Here is a 23,678-nt window from a genome sequence, read left to right as displayed (position 1 = left end):
CAAAAAAGAGGTATGCTGTCCTTCTTCATCCCTAAATGACAAAATACACTTGCTGGCAAGCCTCCCCAACACACACACACACACACACACACACACACACACACACACACACACACACACACACACACACACACACACAAGAACTAAAGATGGTGTGGGCACCTGTCTGATCTGGTGCTATCCATGTCATTACTGATCACGGATGGGTGTAGGATCAGACATTGGATCTCAGCCGGCACTATGAGAGACAGCTCCTGAGCTCAAGCTCTTCCCCTTCCCAAGATCCCTTGCTACCCACAATCCTCAGGTCTTGTTTGCTGTGATTTCCAAGTAGATTTGCTCCCTGCTGTACAATGCTTGTAGGTTTCAGATAAATGTTTTAGTTTTTTGGGGAGGTTTTCTCTCTTCCTTTTGTTTCTCTTGCTTTCCTTTGTCTCCTCCCCTCCTGTCAGTCATTAGAGCGGTCCGCTAGCTTTCCCGGTTTCCTGCCTTGTTTTCCCAGCCTTAGATTTCCCTTTTCTCTCCTTTAGGCATTTTTCCCACCCCACCCACTTCCTTTAGTGAGTGGGTGTGTGTATAGTGGTGGTTTTTTTTGTGTGCGTGCCCTGGTATGTCAGACAAGCTCACCAGGTTCAGGAGTTGGTCTTCGTGTGGTTAGAAGCTAGCTCCTGACAACACTCATGACGAGTGTGTGTACTGTCTAGGAGAGCCCCATCTGGAAGTTGAATGTAAGGTCTGTGCTGCATTCAACCCAAGGGATCTTCTAGAGCATAGAAGCAGACTTTTGCTCAAGGGGCTTGCGAAAGGGGGGCCCTGGTCTCGGGTTCCACCTCCAAGCCTTTTTCGGATCCCAAGAGGAAGTCTTTTTCCTCTTGGGACTCTCCTGCAAAAAATCCGAGGCTCTCTGATCGTAGTTCCCTGGATTCTAGTCCAGCCTCTGGGGTTTCGGCTCCAGGGTCTTTGGCTCTGAGAGCCTCAGCTCCCCTTGCCAGATCCAAGTCCTCAGAGGCTTGGAGGTCCATGGATCTGAACCGGCCCAGGCCTTCCTCAGATCCGACCATGGGTCCTTTACAGCTTTTGGATCCATCTGACTTGTCGGATGCTATCATTATTGAAGATTCCCCTGCCACCGCTAGGAAGTCTGATCCAAGACAGACCAGCAGGCCCCCATGTAGAGACCATAGGCCTTCGGCCAGGTTGGGCCATTCCTCCATATCCTCCCAGTCCACCAGAAGTTTGCTCCCTTCTGATCTGGATCGGATGATGAGAAGCTTTCTCAAAGCCCAAATCAAATTGGTTTGTTGCCATCCCCTAGCCATTTGCCCAGGGGCTTTTCATCATCCTCAGAACTCCTCTCTCCCCATCCGATTCATCCGAGTTCAGTGCCCCAGGACCAGATTATTCCCTGGGAGAGGCCAACAGCATCGGGTATTGCTTCCTTCCCCACACTGTCTGGGTCCTTGGCTCAGCTCCATTGCCTTCAAAGCTGGTGATGCATCGGCCCTGCGAGGTCCATGGGGGTCACTGGGGTGGGGGGGCTCTGGTCTGGAGTGTTCGAACCGTTTCCTCCCCTTGGGGGTATCCACTTTGGACAGCTCAGGGCTGATATCCGGGGATGTCAGTGCTATCTTGGGGTCCCCCTTCTATCCCGGTCGATTGTGTCTGTTGGAGATGGGGGGGGGGGCTTCTTCCAGCCCATCGGCCTTCCGGGCGATAGAGAGATAGAGGACCATCTCCGGATGATTGGCTGCCTCTACCTCTGCTGTGGATGATTGTGTCTGGTGGAGATGGGAGGGGGGGGCTTCTTCCAGCCCATCAGCCTTCCAGGTGATAGAGAGAACGGTCTCTGGATGGTTGGCTGCCTCTACCTCTGCTGTGGATGCCCCCTGCCCTGTTGTACTTTGGGTGGTGAGATCTCATCATCCGTCCGGGGTCAGCCCTCTCATGAGTGCCTTCAGAAGGGCATTACCCCCATCGGGGTCCCTTCCTTTTCCTAGTCCTCCCCGGACCCCACTGTGAAGGAGCCTCTTCAGAAGAGGACATGTAAGAGGAGCCACTTGGACTCCCTTCAAGAGTCCCTCACTGAGGATACTGATTTTGAGGAAGGAGATGGGTCCCGCAGGCTTCTACCCGAATAGGTGACCTTTAGGGACATCTTCAAGATCCTTAAACAGTGGGGCAGTTGATCTTCCCCCACCCCATCTTTGGAGGAATATGTGTTCCTGAAGGCCTTTGGGATGAGCCCATTTTCCTCTTGGGTGTCTCCCCCTCAGGATGAGCTTGAGCTTGTCCAACTCATTGCCAGCAGGGCATGGAAGGAGACGGACATAATAGAACCTGCCCCTAAGAAAGCGGACAAATTTCTGAGTCCACCTTAGGATAAAGCCTTTTAGAGCAAAGGCATCCCCATTGATGCCATTGTGGTTGCCGCAACCACTAAAAAGGAGCTCGCTGAACAAAGCTCTATGGTCCATCTCTCGAACAGTGAGTCTTGGGTGATTGACCGTTTTGGGAAGCGCATGTATGCCTCAGCTACGTTCAGACTGAGAACTACAAATTACATGGCACATTTCACACGGCTGTAAAGGGATTTGGTGTCAGAGCTTTCCTCTTCCCTTTCAGAGTTACTGACTCCGGAGAATCTTAAGCTATTCTCTCCGAAGCTGTCTTCTCTAACGTCCCTTGCTAAAGGCTTGATGAGGTTGATCTCTAATGCTGTGGAGGCCATCTCTCAAGCAACAGGCACAGGCGTTGCTATTAGGTGTCGTGCCTCGCTTCGCCTTTGCGGGTTTGTAGAAAACTTCAAGGTGTCCTTTGACGGATCTATACTGTTTGGTCCCTCAGTCAAAGAAACCTTAACCCATAGTGAGCATAAGGGAAAGACTCTGTCCGCAGTCAGGATCAAGTTTTCTACTCCCCAGCGATCCTTCTCCAAAAATCAGCAGGGGTTGTAAGAAGCTGTGGTTCTGCAGGTCTCTGTCTTCCTTCCAAGACGCTCCTCAAGAATCCTCTTCTTCTGGCCAGGGAAGGGGATTTGATAGCAGAGGCAGAAGAGGTCTGCAAAATCAGGGCTCCCGGGAACCCTTCTCTGAGAAGCCCTCTCAGCGCTCCTGAAGTGCTGCCTGACTGTCCTGCCCTGGAGGCAGTTGCGGGACGTATCTCCTTACACTCACTGGCTTGGGCAGCTATTACCTCAGACCAGTGGGTGATAAGCATAGTATCCAGGGGATACTTCATATCCATTTGTTTAGCCCCCTCCGACTCAAGAGCTCCTTACGGACATTTCACCCCACCAAAGGCAAGAGTCTGGAACTTACTCTCATTTCTTTTTAGTGCCCAAGAAAACCAGGGACCTGCGTCCCATTCTGGATCTCAGCACTCTGAATTTGTCACTCAAAAAATCAAAGTTTCGGATGGTCACTGTTCAGTCCATTTTACCGCTTTTGTGCAAGAACGATTGGATGTGCTCAGTGGATCTCATGGATGTGCACTATCACATAAAAATCAACAGATGCTCTAGGAGATACCTGCGCTTCCAGCTGGGGGCCAGTCACTACGAGATTAGAGCCCTGCCCTTCGGTCACACCTCAGCCCCCTGGGTGTTTTTCCAAATGTTTGCCAGTGGTAGTATCCCATCTCCGGCTGCCACAAGGCATCATCTCGCTCAGGCCACAGATTATACTCTCGGCCTCTTTTGGAACCTAAGCATCACAGTCAATCTCCCTCATCTTGTCCTGTGCCAGAGTCTGGAATTTATCAGGGTTCTTCTAGACACGGTGTCTGAGACTGCAGCTCTTTCTCCGTGCAGGGTAGAAATTATTCAGGCACAGGTCCGTCATCTTCTGGATATGGAGAGTCCAGCCGGTTTGATCCTGCAAGCCCTCTGGTCCATGGCGGCTGCCAATTCAGTTGGTTCCTCTTGCCAGATATCACATGCGAGTTCTTTAATGGACCCTTGCGGTGCAGTGATCTGGCCATCTCCATCCCATGATGATGACAGGCAGGATCTCTCAGGTCTGCAGGCATCACCTTGCTTGGTAGCTCCAATCTCAAGACCTTCTGTTTTCTGTGCAGTGTCCTTTTAATGTCCTGGGTGCAGGGAGCAGGCTAACTGTGTGAAGTGTGAAGCTCTGGAAATCTATATGGATGGGTGGACATTTGCCTGCAGCTAGTTACCATTTATGATTAGTTATGTAGCAGCAGTGACTGCTGTATTCAGACATCTATTTTTATGTGAGCTGTTCACACAGCTGTACTTTCTTACTCTATCAACAGATCTAGAAGTGACATTCCTTGATGGATCAGGTGTATGTTGTCTTCACCATCCCCTTGTTTAATATCTCTTACTAGCCTTCGCAGTTGAAGTTCCCATAGGTCAGGTATATATGCACTGGCATATTACTTGAGTATCAAATCTTCATTATCCTTTTCTGATTTGCAGGAATGTACTGAGTAGTGGGATGGGGATGAAGTGGCCAGATTAGATGTGCAGGTGCTTATGTAGCTGACTCATTATGTTATCATCTGCATTGATATGGGTACAGATTTACTGGAGACCAGAATTTTGATGAAAATGTTGAATTGTTATTGGTGGAGATGACTACCTAAAGAGGGGACCCATCACGGAGGGTCCTCTTTTAAATCAACTGATAGAGTAAGAACATTTTATTGTGTTTTATTTATTGAAGGTAAAACAATGTTAACCAAAAATGATTGAAGAATAGATCTGCTTAAAGTTGGAAGAAATCCATTGTGTTATTTAAAAAGTAATAATTGTTTTGTAGTATAAGCGTATAGTTTAGATTTGTACAGCTATGATATGTCAATTTAGGTATTTTTGCACTATTTTTGTAGCTTTCCTTATTAATGGGATCTGCTGACTTAGTAGTAGTTGCATTTTTTTCTTATAGAAAATATACTTCTGCATAGTATAGCACCTCAGAAATAAAATTTCAGCTTTCTTGATGTCTGACCTTTAATGACAGCTTTGCACTTATTTGCTACCTGTGTAAATAATACTGTTTTTATCACAAAGTGACAGGAACATTTTTGTTTTCTGCAATTTGCAGGCTCTAAGGGAAGGAAAGCGATGCATCACTGCTCACTGGTTGAACACTGTATTGAAAAAAAAGAAGATGGTACCACCTCATCGAGCACTGCATTTCCCTGTTGCTTTCCCTCCAGGCGCAAAACCGTGTTCACAGCATGTAAGACTGAATTAGATCTGAATTTAATATAATTAATAAAAGTTACATTTACAGATAATAAATAAGTTTTGTAATTTGAATGAATTGCAATGTGGACTTTTCTTTAAGTTGGAATTTGTAAGGTTTAGCTAACAGATGCTTGGATCTCACAGAACCCTTTGTAGCTTACAGGCTACCATTTGACTGTTTAAACACTATTTTGAAAGCAGTAAATTATATCACCTCACAGAGGCCTATGTTTTCATGTCACATTCATACTGGCAGCAAAACACTGTCAAAATATGCAGGAAAATATATTTGTAGACTTCTTGTGTAATGATTGTGCCTTCTGTGGAAGGTTGGGTGCTGGGCTGGCAACTCGAAACTGTAAAACTCCACTGCCAATCATGAGCGGACAGGTGATCCGCTGTGGCGACCCCTAACCAGGAAAAGCCGAAAAGACGATGACTTGTATAATGATTAATAAAAGGCATTGATGAGTAATATGGCTTTGAATGTAGAAGAATCGGATGATTTGGCCAACAGTTACCTAGAAGTCTACAGAAGCTTTCGAATTGTCACAATAAACTTTCATCCAAACGTATGAGGCCTCATTTGACGACATATAGTTTGATAAGCCTGCACTCCTCCATGGACGCACTCATTTCATTTTGTAGTCATCTTTACCTTACAGACCCTGTCATCAATGGGTGAGCATTCACTTTTTCACCTTATGCTTTATCTTGTCACTGAGATTTTTCCCACCTTCTTGTTTTGCTTTGTCCATTCTCCTCAGTAGGCTTTCAGGTCAAAGAAATGTTAGCAGTTGTAGTTGTAATTACTGTGCCATTTGCCCTGTTTGCCTTGTTTGCCTGCATTGAGACTGCTTCAGAAAACATTAAAAAAAAATTGAATGTTAAAAATGTGAAAGGTCATCATCAAGCTTAAATTGTGGATCTATAATAGTCTTTTTCTAGACTTGAACCTTGTTACTGTTTTGGCATTTCCATTTAGTTTAGGACAGCTTATAAGGATGTATGATAGTTTACTGAAAAGCATTATTTTGAAAATTTGATTACTGAAGACAAATTTCTTTTTAATTTAGTTTGTATTTCAAATGTTGGGCAAATGTCTATTCTTCTGCATAGTTTTAGGTACTTTTCTTATTTGCAGCAGACTGTGGAATAGTTGTTTTATATTCTTTGAATGCCTTCAGCATTCTAAAATTTCAGTGCAATTCTTTGTCATAGGAACGAACATACTAGGCAAGAGATCACGGGGACCCTAAGATACCTAGCCATATTAACATATTTAAAGATCATGAATAAAGGTGCTAAATGACCTTTTGTTTTTGAAAATGTAATATATGCATTTTTATGCATACAAACACATTTTTATGTAGAGCCAGAATATCATTTTGCACGGTTTTATAAGTAAAATAATTTTTAAAATTGCTGATGAATGCAGAAAACTAATTATACAGATCCGTGTTTACAGCATTAATAATAATGGACAGGCAAGAGGCGCTTGTCACTTTGGATGTTTAGCTATAGTTACGCTGGATTAGTGTGCAATAAGTATTGTGAATTAGTGATGTCATTGCCAAACTATTAAATTAACAGTTGGACAAAAAAAAAAATTCGAGAATTACATCAGTAATTCACCATTACTTAGCCATGCTAATCCAGCATAATAAGACAAAGAGCACAAAGTGATGTAAGCACCTCCTGCCTGCCCATGAATATTAATGCTGTAAACATGGCTGTGTATGTTTATTCTTCTGCATTTGGAAGCAAATTTGAAAACTGTTTTTTAAAATGTTGTGAAATTAACTTTTGTGAAACTCAACATTTAAGCAGACAAATTTAAGTTCTTACCACCCTTTTCAAGCACATAATAGTGCTCACCTCCTAAATTGAGCAGGGCAGTACATGAAAACCCTTGCAGTGGTGCGTCTACCCAACCAGCCATCAAGATTTGTCTTAAAGCAGCTAAAGTAGTATCTTAAGTTACATGAAAGATGTAGTAATGGCTTTGGTTGATGCACCCTTTACACCAGTAATGTCCTCTTGCCTTTGTGGAATGACATCAGCTAAAGCCATAGAGGAAGTTAAAGCTGTGGAAGTTGGGCTGGCCATGAGCTGCTACCCTGCATGCTGAATATCCAAAATGTGAGCACTGCAACAATGAATTTACTGTTAACATGTAGCTTTATGGTAAGCTCCTAATACGGTTTTACCTTCTTGATCCCAAAGAAAGATAACTTGGGCCAATTGAGAATTTATCTAAACTGAACAATTTCTTGAAACTAAACATATTCATAATTCTAGCTCTGTAGGCCCTGATATCATAGTTAACTGTTTGAACAGAATAAAAATGTAGCACAAAATTTTGCCATCATAAAGTTGACATCTCATTTGACAAAACATGATTGGCTCTGCTTGACAGAGGCTCAGTTAATTAATCAATGGGGTGGTGAAAGACGACACACTCTGGTTAGGCTTAAAAATGCCCTCTGGCAGATGGCCTAGTACCTACCTATGAAACTATGATAAAATCACCAGTATATTTTGAGAAGCAAGCATACTGCATCTAATCCCCCACATGCTTTTTACTTGGTATAAATTGACTTCAGAATGGGTAAAGAGAAAACTTCTTTACTCCCACAAAAGTTCAACAATCTGAATTGCAGCACAGTCTCATGTACAACTTGCCTCATTCAGTTATTTGAGTCTCTGCATTGAGACTCAGTATCTGTGCTTTCTAGGCTCCCCTTCTGTTTTTAAACAGGGCACACTGCTGGCCACTGTGAATCTGAAAGGTATCTTCCTGCGTATCCTTATTCATAAAGAAAGTCATACATTTCTGCATTTTCAAAGTAAAGCCAAAGTATTTACAGATTGCTTCACTGTCAGTTGATTTTCTTACTACAAAATTCAGCAATAGGTGTTACTGCAACTGCTTGAATAAAACAACGAAATATACACCAGGATCTTTATTAAATAAAGCTTTTGGGTCTACACCCTTCATCAGTATAACTTAACATATAAAAAATCACCATTTAAATAGGAGAACATAAAGTCACATGCTTCAACCCAACCCACCTAACAATAAAAATTTAAAGCTACAATGAATCAATAAATATATGCAAAGTAGCACATAAAAAAATCACATCTATAAAACGTATATATTTTTATAAATAAACAATTTTATACTGTTTCATATGAAATCACATGCACCATACTTAAAAATTAATAATTAATAATTAAAACTTAAACTTATAAAACTTCTCTCTGTCTTTTAGCCAGAACGGGCTTTAGACTAACTGAATTATTTAGGCCTGGGGCTACATCCGCTTGAAGTCTAATAATCCATTCTAGTTCTTTCAATTCCAATAAATTATTAATGTCACCCTTCCTCAGACCTACCTCTACCTTACAAAGAACCCTAAATCTAAAAGTATGTCCCACACCTTCATCCAATATATGCTTACTTAAGGCATTGGTGGGCAAACTTCCTCTTGATTTCAGACCTGTGTTCCACCATTCTCTCCCTCAATTTTCTTATAGTTTTGCCTACAAAGAATGAGGTGCAACACACACAGGTAGCCAAATATACTACTCTCTCCTCATTACAAGCAGTAATTGTTCTCATGGTAAATGTCTCATTAGTTATAGGATGTGTAAATGTAGCATCACCTGTATAAATGTCATTGCAACAAGTACAATTATAGCATTTCACTGTTTTAGCCACCCTTCTGTCATCTCCATTTTTATTCTGAAAATCCTTGTAGCACAATTTCTGCTTCAAAGCTTCAGAGCTCCTATAGGCGAACCTAGGTTTATCACCTACTATAGACCTAATCTCAGGCATAGCCATTAAAATTGCCCAGTTCTTCTCAATTATGCTACAAACACTATGAGAATTTAGGTTATAAGTTGTCAAGTACCTAACAGCAATATTATTACCCAACATCACCTGTCTAGTAGCATTATTCTCACTACAGCCTTGTAATATAGGATGTTCTTCATCTCACATTGCTGCAGTCCTTACTTATGGGTAGTCCGCTGTCCTCGGTCGGCCCGAATACCAAAGTATTAGGCTGACGGTCATGGGCGCCTAAATCTGACATTAGAGCGTCAGGGTATAAAGGCGCATGACCGACGTCATATCCTCAGTCTTTTTTGCCGCATGGTCCGATGCAGAAGCAGCGTTGCAAGTGCCGTTCGGCGTTCTGAAATTTTTCGCTGAGTTTCAGACCGATACCAAGTTGGCTAAGTATCCCGTTGGGGAATATTTTGTTTTTCTTGCCTCAGTTACTTACCGGATGTCAGAAAAGTGAATAATTGTATTTCTTGTGGGAAACAGATACCGCATAGGGATTACCACTCGCTTTGTATTCCTTGTTTGGGACGAGCACACGTAGTCGGGTGTCGGTTTTGTGCTAGGTTTAATAAGCGCACTATAAAACGGAGGTTAGATTGCGCTAGGTTAGTCTTTGGCAAGAGGTGTAATTATAATATGCCGCCGGATGTTCCGACGCCTGCTTCTACTAAGAAGCGCAAAGACAAATCTTTAAAGCCTAGGCAGGATGATTCGTCCATTATGAACGCCGGACCTTTAGAAGCTACAGCTGAACAGGTGGATCCGGCTGAAGTTTCTGTTGAGTCCCAGGGGGAAACTTTGATTTTACAGGATGTGGCCTCTCAGGAGGCAGGTCAGGCTGAAGGGGCCTCTCAGGTTACTATTCTCCCTTCTATGCCTAAGGTGGTTAGGCCTTCTGCTACTGTTTCTAAGGCTCCTTCTAAGGGCAGGTCTGTCTTGCCTTCCTCTGGTGTCAGTTCTGGTTCTTCAGGGTCTGTGCCTAAAAAGCACATGCTTAAAATGGCAGAGGATTTGATTACTTTAATTAGAGGTTCTATGCCCCCTCCTGATAAAAGGCCCAGGATGGAGCCAGAGTTGGAAAGTTTGGAGCAGGCCTCAGATGATTCAGAGTCTTCTGCTGAAGACATTCAAGATTTCCTCCTTATTCTGATTCTGATGCAGAGGATTCCACTCCTTCTGCTTCTCCCCAGAGGATTTTTCATTTTCAGAAACTCTGCATTCCATGAGGGAGCATTTTCAGTGGGAGGGACAGGATTACTCTGATTCACGGAAGAGACTTAGGGAGTTCTTGTTTTACCACATCATAGACCCTTAGCTATACCTCCGGTTTTGGATGTTGTTTCAGATGTTTTTCGAAGCTTCCCTTAATCCAGATTCTGTGCCTCCTGCCCCAGTTAAACCGGACAGGTATTACAGGGTGCCTGAGGCTCATAAATATCTGTATAAGAGTCCTAGCGGGGACCCAGAAACTATTAGTCAGGGGCCTAAGGGTGTTAGAGCCTCTGTTGTTAAGAATCCGGTTCCTCTGGATAAGGAAGCTAGAGCTTTGGATAGATGGGGTAAGAAGGTGTATACCTCTTCTACTTTAGCAATGAGAGCTTTGAACTGCCAGTTTCATATGTTGAAGTATCAGAATTTCCTCCTTTCTCAGCTAAGGTCTAAAGTGGATGCTTTGGCAGAGGGCATAGAGTGTAAAGAATTGCAGGATTTAGTGCACGTTTCTGAACAGGTGGATAAGCACTCTTTGCAATGTGGTTTTGATGCTTTACAGGCTTCTTCCAGGGTGGCTGCCACTGGTTCAGTTATTCGTAGGCACGCCTGGCTTAAGGATCAGAATGTGTCTGAGCATGTTAAGTCTAGAATTCTGGATGCCCCTTTACAGTCTGAAGTTTTGTTTGGTCCTCCTGTGGAGTCAGTCTTTCAGAAAATGGAAGACAAGGCTAAGTCTATGCAGACTGTTAAAGATTTTTTGCAGGTACAACCTCCAAAGTTTAGTAGAAATTGGCCTACTAAGGGGTGGACGTACCCTTCTTCTGATTCTCAGTCTAGGGGTAGATCTAGGCGTGGTAGGGGCAGAGCTCAGAGTACTTTCCATTCCAGGGAAAACTTGGGAACCTTGGAAGTAACCCTAAACTGGTTAACCATAAACTACTATAGACTGGGACTGACCACACCACTCCCCAAATTCCCCTCACCCATTAACTATTTTTTTCAACACATTACTTCCCCCTAACAATTGGTAATACTAAATAAAAAGAAAGCAGATCAAAATTCAAGAGCACCATGGCTAACTAAGGAAACTAAATCAAAAATTAAGCTTAGAGACTAAACTTCCTTAGAGATCATTAAAAATCAGCAGCTAAGGAATATTATTACTGTCACATATCATCCAAAAAAAAAAAACTATGCCACTACCAGGATAAACATCAGAATAACCCTAAAAAGTTTCCTTCTAAACTTACTGGTAAAGACCCAGATGAAATAGCCAATAAGCTTAACTCATTTTTACTGAGACCATCCAGTCCCTAGCGTTACCTTTCTCACCCCCCCTCAACTAATCCTACCCCTCACAGCCAATTCAGCTGGTAAGCTGAATACTACACAAATAGCATCAGAGTTTATAGCCTATCTATCTCCATTCTGATAAATAGAAGCATTACTGAGTCTAAAATCCCTACAATGTGGAAGATATCATATGTCATCCCCACAGTACACACTGCTCCTTTCTCTCTCCTTGTTGTCAACAATAAACGTAAAGTGCACTAATTACCTCCCTCCTCTTTCTGGACTTATCAAAAGCTTTTGATATGGTTAATCACCAACACTGCTCCATAGCCTGAAAAACAAAACTAAGCTACTACTTCCCTCCCCACTCTTCTTCCTCCAGCCTAACACCCTACACCTCTACTAATAAAAACCACCTTTCCGGTTCAGTCTACAAAATGGTACCATCATAGAGCCCGACACTAATGCCAAACTACTTGAGGACATGCATTAGCCAAAAACTAAAAAAATGTAAAACAAAAACTAGGCTCTATGTATAGAATTAAACTTTTCTAACCCCTACTACCAAACTAACCATTGCACATCTTAAACCTACTAATCTAAAAATACCAATAACCATACTATCTCTATTCCCGATGCCTTTTTCTCTCTTTTTTTACTACCACTAAACTACTAGTACAGGATCTCCTCACTGTAACACCCCTAGCTATGAACTTCCACATTTTTGGAAAACCTACTGTGTTTGTGAGGTTTTCTCCCAGGTCTCTGCTGAAAAGGGATATGTATCCAGCTGGGGACTCGTAAAAAACAAATGTAAAATAAACAGGCCGAGAAAATGGAGTTCGCCTGCTCAATCTGCTGGTGAGGGCAGGGGCCAGTCCTTTCGTAAACAGGCCCAATGACCTACATTTTCAGCTACCAGATTCTTCTTGCCTGGCAGCTCCTTTGGGAGGAAAGTTGGCTCTTTTCAAGCAAAATTGGCATTTAGTCACCCAGGACAAATGGGTATTGGACATTATAAACCGAGGTTACAAGTTCTATTTCCATACCATGCCTCCTTTCAAAGGCATGCCAGACGTCCCTCCTCGGCAAAGGATAGAGGCTCGCAGACAAATTTCTTTACTTCTTCAAATAGGAGCTATACAGCCAGTTCCTCTGTCAGAAGTGGGCCTAGGATTTTATTCTCGCCTGTTTCTAGTTCCAAAGAAAGGAAACACGTGGAGACCAATTTTGGATTTATCTATCCTCAACACTTACCTGGACATTCCAAAGTTCAAGATGCTGACTTTACAACAACTTTTACCTCTGTTGGGAAAAGATCACTGGATGGTTACTCTGGATCTCAAAGAGGCTTACCTTCATGTTCCTATCAGGCCCAGTTGCAGGAGGTACCTGCTGGCTGGAAATTGACATTATCAGTTCTCTGCATTGCCCTTTGGCTTATCTACTGCCCAGAGTGTTCACAAAGGTTCTGGCTCCAGTGATAGCATTTTTCAGACTAAGAGGAATACAGATTTATCCTTATTTGGACGATTGCCTGATTATTGCACAAGAAAAGGACGAACTTCTTCATCATCTACAGTATGTGATGGCAGTGTTAAGATGCCTAGGGTATTCTGTGAACGAAACAAAGTCCAGTCTAGTACCCTCTCAGGACATGTGCTTTCTGGGTGTGAGACTGAATACAGCTTCCCAGATGGCCTTTTTGACCCCGGACAAACAAAGAAGCCTTTCTCTTTATTTCCATCAAATGTCTCTACGGTCCTGGCTGACTGCAAGGACAGTCCTTCAAGCCTTGGGGTTCATGGCATCTTGTATTCTGGTGCTTCCCAATGCCAAATTGCATATGAGGAAGCTTCAATGGTATCTCAGAAATGTATGGACACAGCACTGCCAAGATCTAGACACTGTCATTCAGATAATACCTTGCATTCGAAGGAGTTTTTGTGGTGGGCTCAGGAATGTCACCTAAACAAGGGACTCTCTGTGACCCGGCCAGAGGCGAGTCAGATTCTAACGACAGATGCCTCGGACAAGGCTTGGGAGCACACCTCAATGGAAAATGGGTGCAAAACACGTGGCCTGTCAAACTCCAACATTTGCATATCAACTTGAAGGAAATGTTAGCAGTCCAGTTTGCATTGATGGCTTTCAAAGATTTACTTCACCCAGGGCAGGTGTTGATTCAAACAGACAACACTACTGTCATGTGGTACATCAACAAGCAGGGGAACCCATTCTTACCCTCTTTGCAGGCAAGCGATGATTCTGTGGGAAACTGCTCTCAATATACACCTCAATCTTCAGGCAAGGTTTCTACCAGGAGCACAGAACTCCTTAGCAGATGTATTGAGCAGACAAATAGTGGGTCCTCACGAGTGGAAATTGGATCCTCATGTATTTCAACAGTTGACAGTGTTATGGGGAACTCCAGACATAGATCTGTTCGCTTCTCCACTAAATTACCAGTTGCCAAAGTTTTGCACAAAATGTTTCATCACACAGCTTGGAAGGTGGACGCTCTATCATTCAGTTGGAACAATCTGCATGTATATGCATTTCCACCTCTGCCTCTTCTTCCCAAGGTACTCTTGAAGGCCAGACAAGACAAGCCAACCATGATTTTGATAGCACCGGATTGGCCTCGACAACACTGGTACCCACTACTGAGGAGCTTAGTACGAGAACCTCCATGGCCTCTGCCTTTGATTCCGCATCTTTTGTCACAAGAGGACAGTCACTTCCTCAATGTCAAGATTCAGTCTCTACATCTAACAGCCTGGCATATTCTGTTTTAGACTCTGGAGGGTCTCAGCTTCCACAACAAGTTTTGAATGTTATTTTGGAGGCCAGGAGGCCTAGTACCAGGAAAGTTTACACTGATAAATGGAGGAGATTTTTTATTTGGAGCAAAGGAAAGGACTTTGATGTCTCCAAACCTGATTTAAGTGTTGCTCTTCAATATCTTACTGAGTTATTGGACAAGGGTTTGTCTTTCTCCTCAATAAAGGTCCATGCTGCAGCCATTTCTGCTCACTATGATTGTGACCCTCCTTTATTCTCTCATCCTTGGTTTAAGCAATTTCTTAGAGGGGCAAAGAATATAAGACCCCCACGTAGAGCTCCTACTCCTGCTTGGGATCTCAATTTTGTGTTGGAAAAACTTACTCTACAACCTTTTGAGCCTGCAGCTACTGCCGAGTTAAAGTATTTGTCATGGAAAACTGCTTTTTTGTTGGCCATTACCTCTGCAAGAAGGGTTTCTGAATTACAGGCTCTCATGGCAGTGGAGCCTTTCCTGATTTTTCATAAGGATATGCCTAAGGTGGTTTCTAGTGTGGCCTTAAATCAAACTATTCATTTGCCTACTTTTTATGCAAACCCCCAAAATAAAGGGGAGAAAATTTTGCATACCTTGGATATTCACAGGCAGTTGCGTTATTATTTGAGCAGAACCAAGGAGTTCAGACAGTCTCAGCAATTGTTTGTTTCTTTTGCTTTGGGTTCACAGGGTAAACCTGTTTCAAAACAAACTATTTCTAAATGGATTGGGTTTTGTATTTCCTTCTGTTATTCCCATCATGGTAAGGAGATTCCTGCTGGAATCAGGCCTCATTCCACTAGGGCTACTGCTACTTCTACAGCCTTTATAAGGGGGGTAGCTACAAAAGACATTTTGGAGGCAGCTACTTGGAGTTCAGTGCATACCTTTTCTAAACATTACCACCTTCCTCTTTATTCTAAGTCTAGGGCTGGATTTGCCACTGCAATTTTACAGGGCATTTTAGCGGCCCCTAATGCTTTATGATTTTTACCATCCTCCCTTTCCCATTGCTTTGGGATTCTACCCATAAGTAAGGACTGCAGCAATGTGAGATGAAGAACATAGTACAGTTTTGTACCTACCATAAATGTAGATGTTCGAATATCCACATTGCTGCAGTCCAATTTACCCTCCCTCCTTCCCCTCTGTAGTTAGACTTGGTGCTATGCTTTAGGTGATGGTTGTTGTTGGGCATGTTTTTGGGAGGTATTCTGTTTTTGGCTGTGGCCTTTCTGGTTTGGCCTTCTGACATCTGGGGCAAGAAAAGACTGAGGATATGACGTCAGCCTAATACTTTGGTATTCGGGCCGACCGAGGACAGCGGACTACCCATAAGTAAGGACTGCAGCAATGTGGATATTCGAACATCTACATTTATGGTAGGTACAAAACTGTACTTTTATACCTGGACTCTCTTTCAATAATTACATCTTTAATTACTTTATTTATAAATTCCTTCGAATAACCACTCTTCTCAAACTCCATTGCCATAGCATTTACCTGCTCTTGAAACACTTCATCCTTTGTATTTAATCTACTCAGCCTAATAAACTGTGCTTTCAACATTCCTTTGAAAATATGAGGGGCATGCATGCTGTTTTTATTAACATACCTAAGGGCATCAACATCTTTTCTAAACACCTTGGATTCCAAAATATTAGATTCCTTAAAAATTGTTACATCCAAAAAATTCATAACACTATCTGAAGTTTCCATCTTGAAACTCAGGAAACTAGTTGAATCATTCAAGTACTGCAAATACAGATCCAAATCCAGCAAAGTACCCTTCCATAACATGAAGCAATCATCTACAAATCTCTTATAGAATGACACATATTTGTTGAACTCAATACTCTTATCTATAATAACCCTTTTCTCCCATTCATAAAGTACAAGGTTGGCATAGGTGTTGGCAGTACTCCATTGCTACACCTGTTAATTGAAGGAAAGGTTCACCATCAAAAATAAACACATTATGTAATAAAACAACTTCTAAAAGAGAACAAATAGTCTCAATGTCTCTTCCATTCATTTTAACCTCTTGACACAAAAGTCACGTATGGCATTAACACCATATTCATTAGGTATTACTGTGAAAAGTGAAGCAATATCCAGGGTAACCAAAATGCAGTTATCCATATTATTAATACACTGCCATTCATATAAGCTATTCAAAAAATCATTTGTATCTTTAAGCACAGTTGTACATACTTTCAAATACTTCCCCAAGATGCCCTGCAGGTATTTCAAAACAGGTTCAGTGACCCAACCTCCACCAGAAAGAATAGGCCTCAGGGGGGGGGGGTCACTAATACTTTTATGTATCTTGGGTATACCATATATTTGGGGAATTCTTGGGCAAGGAACAGTTAGATAATTAAATAGATCTATACTTATATCATCATTTATTTGAGGGTCATAAATGACCATATTCACTTCACTAATTAATCTTTGCACTTCAACAAAAGAAATCTTTTTAAAAGTGGTGACATTATATAAAAGATCTTTAAACCTCATAAAATAATCATCTCTATCCATCACCACCACTGCTCCCCCTTTATCAGCTTGCTTAATTATTATACTAGTACACATTTGCAACTGTCTTAAGGCCATAAATTCAGAACGTGATATATTATAAACATTCTTGCGCACTAAATTGCTCTTATAATACTTCCGTAGTTCACATTCAACAATATTTGAAAATGCATTCAAAATGGGACATAATACTGGCATAAATGTACTCGATCTTTTAAATAAAGATGTATTCGGCATATTATCTTTAAAAATCATTTTGAGGCTTGTATTGCGTACAAAAATTTTTAAATCAATAATTGCCTTAACTATATCATCCCTAGATGCAGACTTACAAACAGCTTCAGTGGCAGAGATTAAGTTTTCAAGCATATCTTGAATTAGGTATAGTGCCTAGAGGGCTAAGAATTTTAAAAATGCCCTCTTATGGTAATACCTATAATGATCTTTTGATGCAATGGCAACAATTGAATTTAAAATTAAGTGCTGACTATATGAAGTTGATGAACACATTTTTTGAGCCTGTTGAGAACAGGTTGATTGAAGAAATAGAACTTCTTGAGAATACCATCATTAATATGCCTGGCTTTAGCGAGTCACTAGAGTTATACCAAAACTTTTTGGCCCGTATGCAATCTATGAATATGAAGCTACAGCAAAGGAAAAAGAATAAATTACAAAGGGACATTAATGATTTTAAGCAGAATCGAATCTTCTCTTGGCCCAGAGAAGAACTTAAACAATTTGTCCCAAATAGAAAACTATCGGTGGCAAAAAACAATCGTAATAATTTTAGTAACAGGCTGGGTTCATTAGATCAGCTTGATGTGTTTGATCAACCAACGAATAATGTGAGCACTGGTGCTATACCTAATACTGTACCAACAAAATCCGCTTCAAAACCTGTTGCTGTGGAAAAAGTGAATGTAGCTTTAAATGATAATGAGAACGTGCTACAGGAGGCACCGTCTGGTAGTGACGTTGCTGAGGGTAGATGGAATGACTCTGTGCGTCCCAAAGTGAAGGAGAGTTAGTCAACTAATGTACTCGAGTTAACTAAAAAATCTCTACAAAGGGAGATTACTTCCTTCTCTCCTTTTTTATTGAAGCAGCCAGAGAAGGTTGCTATACAAGTAAAATCGCTGCACACCCATTTAACCCATCAGCAGCAACAGCAACAAACGTTGTCGATGAAGAGGAAAGTGAGCAGTCCTTTGTTACACAACAAGACCGCGAAACGCTAGTCTGTTTCATTAATGCTGGTGAGAACTTTATCTCTGTAGGTTTTAATGATGGGACTTTGGGCAAAAATGTGAGTTGTTCTGTTGGAGACATTGATACGGAACAACAGTTTGCAATTATTGAACAACCCCGCTATTCGAGCAATGGACTTAATAAAAGTACTGTTAATATTTCAAAACTAGTTTTAACAGAACCCCAGCTCTCTTTGCTTGCGAAGGGGTTGAAATTCATCCCTAATGCTAGGGATGATATAGTTAAGGCAATTATTGATTTAAAAATTTTTGTATGCAATATAAGTCTCAAAATGATTTTTAAAGATAATATGCGAATACATCTTTATTTAAAAGATCGAGTACATTTATGCCAGTATTATGTCCCATTTTGAATGCATTTTCAAATATTGTTGAATGTGAACTACAGAAGTATTATAAGAGCAATTTAGTGCGTAAGAATGTTTATAATATATCACGTTCTGAATTTATGGCCTTAAGACAGTTGCAAATGTGTACTAGTATAATAATTAAGCAAGCTGATAAAGGGGGAGCAGTGGTGGTGATGGATAGAGATGATTATTTTATGAGGTTTAAAGATCTTTTATATAATGTCACCACTTTTAAAAAGATTTCTTTTGTTGAAGTGCAAAGATTAATTAGTGAAGTGAATATGGTCATTTATGACCTTTAAATAAATGATGATATAAGTATAGATCTATTTAATTATCTAACTGTTCCTTGCCCAAGAATTCCCCAACTATATGGTATACCCAAGATACATAAAGTATTAGTGACCCCTGAGGCCTATTGTTTCTGGTGGAGGTTGGGTCACTGAACCTGTTTCGAAATACCTGCAGGGCATCTTGGGGAAGTATTTGAAAGTATGTACAACTGTGCTTAAAGATACAAATGATTTTTTGAATAGCTTATATGAATGGCAGTGTATTAATAATATGGATAACTGCATTTTGGTTACCCTGGATATTGCTTCACTTTTCACAGTAATACCTAATGAATATGGTGTTAATGCCATACATGACTTTTGTGTCAAGAGGTTAAAATGAATGGAAGAGACATTGAGACTATTTGTTCTCTTTTAGAAGTTGTTTTATTACATAATGTGTTTATTTTGATGGTGAGCCTTTCCTTCAATTAACAGGTGTAGCAATGGGTACGCCTGCCAACACCTATGCCAACCTTGTACTTTATGAATGGGAGAAAAGGGTTATTTTAGATAAGAGTATTGAGTTCAACAAATATGTGTCATTCTATAAGAGATTTGTAGATGATTGCTTTATGTTATGGAAGGGTACTTTGCTGGATTTGGATCTGTATTTGCAGTACTTGAATGATTCAACTAGTTTCCTGAGTTTCAAGATGGAAACTTCAGATAGTGTTATGAATTTTTGGATGTAACAATTTTAAGGAATCTAATATTTTGGAATCCAAGGTGTTTAGAAAAGATGTTGCTGCCCTTAGGTATGTTAATAAAAACAGCATGCATGCCCCTCATATTTTCAAAGGAACGTTGAAAGCACAGTTTATTAGGCTGAGTAGATTAAATACAAAGGATGAAGTGTTTCAAGAGCAGGTAAATGCTATGGCAATGGAGTTTGAGAAGAGTGGTTATTCGAAGAAATTTATAAATAAAGTAATTAAAGATGTAATTATTGAAAGAGAGTCCAGGTATAAACCTATATTACGAGGCTGTAGTGAGAATAATGCTACTAGACAGGTGATGTTGGGTAATAATATTGCTGTTAGGTACTTGACAACTTATAACCTAAATTCTCATAGTGTTTGTAGCATAATTGAGAAGAATTGGGCAATTTTAATGGCTATGTCTGAGATTAGGTCTGTAGTAGGTGATAAACCTAGGTTCGCCTATAGGAGCTCTGAAGCTTTGAAGCAGAAATTGTGCTACAAGGATTTTCAGAATAAAACTGGAGATGACAGAAGGGTGGCTAAAACAGTGAAATGCTATAATTGTACTTGTTGCAATGACATTTATACAGGTGATGCTACATTTACACATCCTATAACTAATGAGACATTTACCATGAGAACAATTACTGCTTGTAATGAGGAGAGAGTAGTATATTTGGCTACCTGTGTGTGTTGCACCTCATTCTATGTAGGCAAAACTATAAGAAAATTGAGGGAGAGAATGGTGGAACACAGGTCTGAAATCAAGAGGAAGTTGCCCACCAATGTCTTAAGTAAGCATATATTGGATGAAGGTGTGGGACATACTTTTAGATTTAGGGTTCTTTGTAAGGTAGAGGTAGGTCTGAGGAAGGGTGACATTAATAATTTATTGGAATTGAAAGAACTAGAATGGATTATTAGACTTCAAGCTGATGTAGCCCCAGGCCTAAATAATTCAGTTAGTCTAAAGCCCGTTCTGGCTAAAAGACAGAGAGAAGTTTTATAAGTTTAAGTTTTAATTATTAATTATTAATTTTTAAGTATGGTGCATGTGATTTCATATGAAACAGTATAAAATTGTTTATTTATAAAAATATATACGTTTTATAGATGTGATTTTTTATGTGCTACTTTGCATGTATTTATTGATTCATTGTAGCTTTAAATTTTTATTGTTAGGTGGGTTGGGTTGAAGCATGTGACTTTATGTTCTCCTATTTAAATGGTGATTTTTTTTATATGTTAAGTTATACTGATGAAGGGTGTAGACCCGAAAGCTTTATTTAATAAAGATCTTGGTGTATATTTAGTTGATTTTCTTACTACACCCAGAGTGATTGCCATATGCTGGACCCCATAGCCCCAGTCATCGGGAGCAGGGGGATTCACTGCTGACCCTTTCTAAATGTTTTTTTTTTTGGTTCAGGCATCCATCTTAGAGGAGTTGCAAAGGGCATTTAGTACACCCTACACTGTCTTACCAGCCTTGGGGTGTTATGTTTCCTACCAAAAATCTAACCTAACATAAGCATAGTGAGCAGTTATGTTAGCAGACTCTGTCCCCCCAGGCGAAAGTGTTCAGTTGTAACTTTTGCATGCCCACATAACTAAAAGTGGATGCATGTTCCTGAAGACACTGAACTGCATGTTGACCTCCATCTTTTTGGTGCTAGTGTCCAGACTTACTAAGAGTTGTACTAACACCCCTTGGTGAAGGTGATGTTGCTGATTCGCCTTATAAATAGAAAAGCATTAGGTGGCCCTAACATGTGTTGGCATTTACAAAGATGTCCTTTGTGACCCCTATACAAAACGCTGAGAAATTGACCAGAGGTATTCCAGATCTAGCCTGGAGATACTTTTTCCCACTTGGTAGTTTGGGTGCCAAAGTCATGGCCTTAAACTCAATGCAAAACAAATGTATCATCCCTTTTGGTAAGGGTGATGTTCCTGCTAACTACCGATAGCAGCACCTTAAGTGCGCACTCAGTGGTGAGAGACCTGGGCACACAGGTTGACAGCAACCGCACCTTTGACCACCATGTCTCTACAGTGGTAAGAAGGGCATTCAGTGTGGCTCATCTCATAAGTAAATGTATTGCCTCCAGAAAAAAAGAAGTTATAACATCCCTGTACTCTTTCGTCATTAAGGCCAATAATTGAGTACAACACCCCTCTTGGTGTTTACCTTTCCGAGCACCTGCAGCAGTTGAAGAGACCACAAAGGTTCCTCACAAGGAAAATTCAAGGTCTTCAGTTTCTGCCCTATGTGGTTTGTATGAAATCACTGTCACTTTACTCTGTTTCATACAGACTACTCAGAGGCGATCTCTGCCTTGCGTACAAGGCAATCTCTGACCCTGATTTATTGGAAATGGTCCATCTCCGTTAGTCAAATGTTACATGGGTTACTTGCTCTAAAGACCTTAACCTGGTATGTGACATTAATAGAACCTGCTGGAGGGACAGATTTGTCTCCTAGAAGTTACCACAACTTCAGAACAGACTCCCACTGCATGTCGAACAGAGCACCTCATTGGCCCTCTTCAAATGCAGTCTGGACAATTGGATGTGTAACCGTAATTTCACCCTGGGGGGTCCCACCTCTGGCCCTCTTGAACAGGGGCAGTAGGTGGTGATCATGGAAGTAAGGGTAGAGCTTGTCTAGGCTTGTAAGGGCCCTAGAGACATTAACTTAGTAACTTCCTATGATCCAAAGCAGTGGTAAGCATCACTTATGGGCAACGCGCACACAACTGTAAAAGTTACAAATTACGATTCTAAAAGATTCCAAAGAGCAGAGGCATCCCTGCAGTCCCAAAGAATCTGTTGGACCTCATCCTTGCAGTTCTGGAATAAGTGTTGCATTCTGGGGCCATAAAGTGGATCATGAGTGGAGAGGAGGGACAAGGGTTTTACTCAAGGCTCATCCTAGTCTCTGAGAAAAAAGGCAGATAAGTGCCATCTTCAGTCTGTCATATCTAAACAAATTATGCAGAGTGCAAAAATCAGAATGCTGACTGTCCAGAGTCTTTTACCAGTCATACAGTACCAGTTCGGGTCCTTATTGCTACTTAAGATCTAAAGGATGGTACCTTCTCATCCCCATTGCCAGAGGCCACAGAAAATTCCTCAGGTTTGCAGCAGGGGAAGACACTTCAAGTTGAAGTCCTTGTCCTTTGGTCATCTTATTGCACTGATTTTTGTACAAAATGCCTAGCTCCAGTAATTGCTTATTACAAGGCAAAGGTCTTTCAGATTTATCCTTCTGTGGGTGTCTGCTACATACCAACAGAGCTTGTATAGGAAATAGTTTAGGCTTAGGACTTCACACTGAAGTGCTTCAGGAGTCTGGGTCAAGCATCAGCAGAGCAAAATCAAACCAAACACCCACACATAACCTGGTATACTTGGGGGTCTGTTTGGACACCATCCTCATAAGAGCCTTCCTCCCAGATGACAGAGTGATCCATGTGACACTTGTCTTCCAAAACATTTTGCAGCAAAAGGGAAATTTTAGCTAGGAAGTTCCTCACATTTTTCAGTTGCATAGTAGAGTTGCATAGTATCCTGTATTCTAACAGTGCTACCTTCCCACCTGCACATGAGGAATGTGCAGTGGTACTTGAGAAACAGGTGTTGCCAATGTATGTGTTCATTATAGAGCAATATTCCATTCCTGTACATCAGAAAGATCTCGTGGTGGATACAACAGTGCAGTCAGAACCAGAGGTTGCTCTTCAAAGCGCCTCAACCTACAATGCCCCTTAACCACACATTCCTCAGACCAAGCTTGTGGGGGGAGGGGGGGCTTATGTGGGAGCCACTTTAGGGAAATTAAAAGGAAGTGATGAAAAGAAAACACACAAGCATAACAGATTGAGAGTCATCCTAGCCCTCAAGGCTTTTGCCCATACCTTACGAGAGGGTGATCTCAATGAAAGGAAAACAACACCACAGCTGTATGGTACATAAACAAGCAGGGAGAAACACTCATTCATAATCTGCTATGCAAACTGGCCATGTATGCCAGGGAGATTGCTGCTGAGGCTAACTGCAACCCCAACACCTTCTCAACAAAAT

The 23,678-nt window shown here is 41.3% G+C and overlaps 1 protein-coding gene across 1 annotated transcript in view; it reads left to right on the top strand.

Annotated features, from left to right (window-relative positions):
- The window catches only part of PAXIP1 (PAX interacting protein 1), a gene marked incomplete in the record, with an annotated part of 1,449,657 nt that overhangs the window by 665,956 nt on the left and 760,023 nt on the right, over window positions 1-23,678 (top strand). Inside the window, 1 exon segment of the mRNA XM_044066884.1 lies at window positions 5,070-5,207. Coding sequence (XP_043922819.1) covers window positions 5,070-5,207 — 138 coding nt within the window.

The sequence above is a fragment of the Protopterus annectens genome, chromosome 3.part1, assembly GCF_019279795.1.
Source record: "Protopterus annectens isolate FY-2018-M chromosome 3.part1, PAN1.0, whole genome shotgun sequence".
Lineage (NCBI taxonomy): Eukaryota > Metazoa > Chordata > Ceratodontiformes > Protopteridae > Protopterus > Protopterus annectens.
Note: the sequence above shows the minus strand (reverse complement) of the source record. Positions and strands in the feature narration are given on the sequence as shown.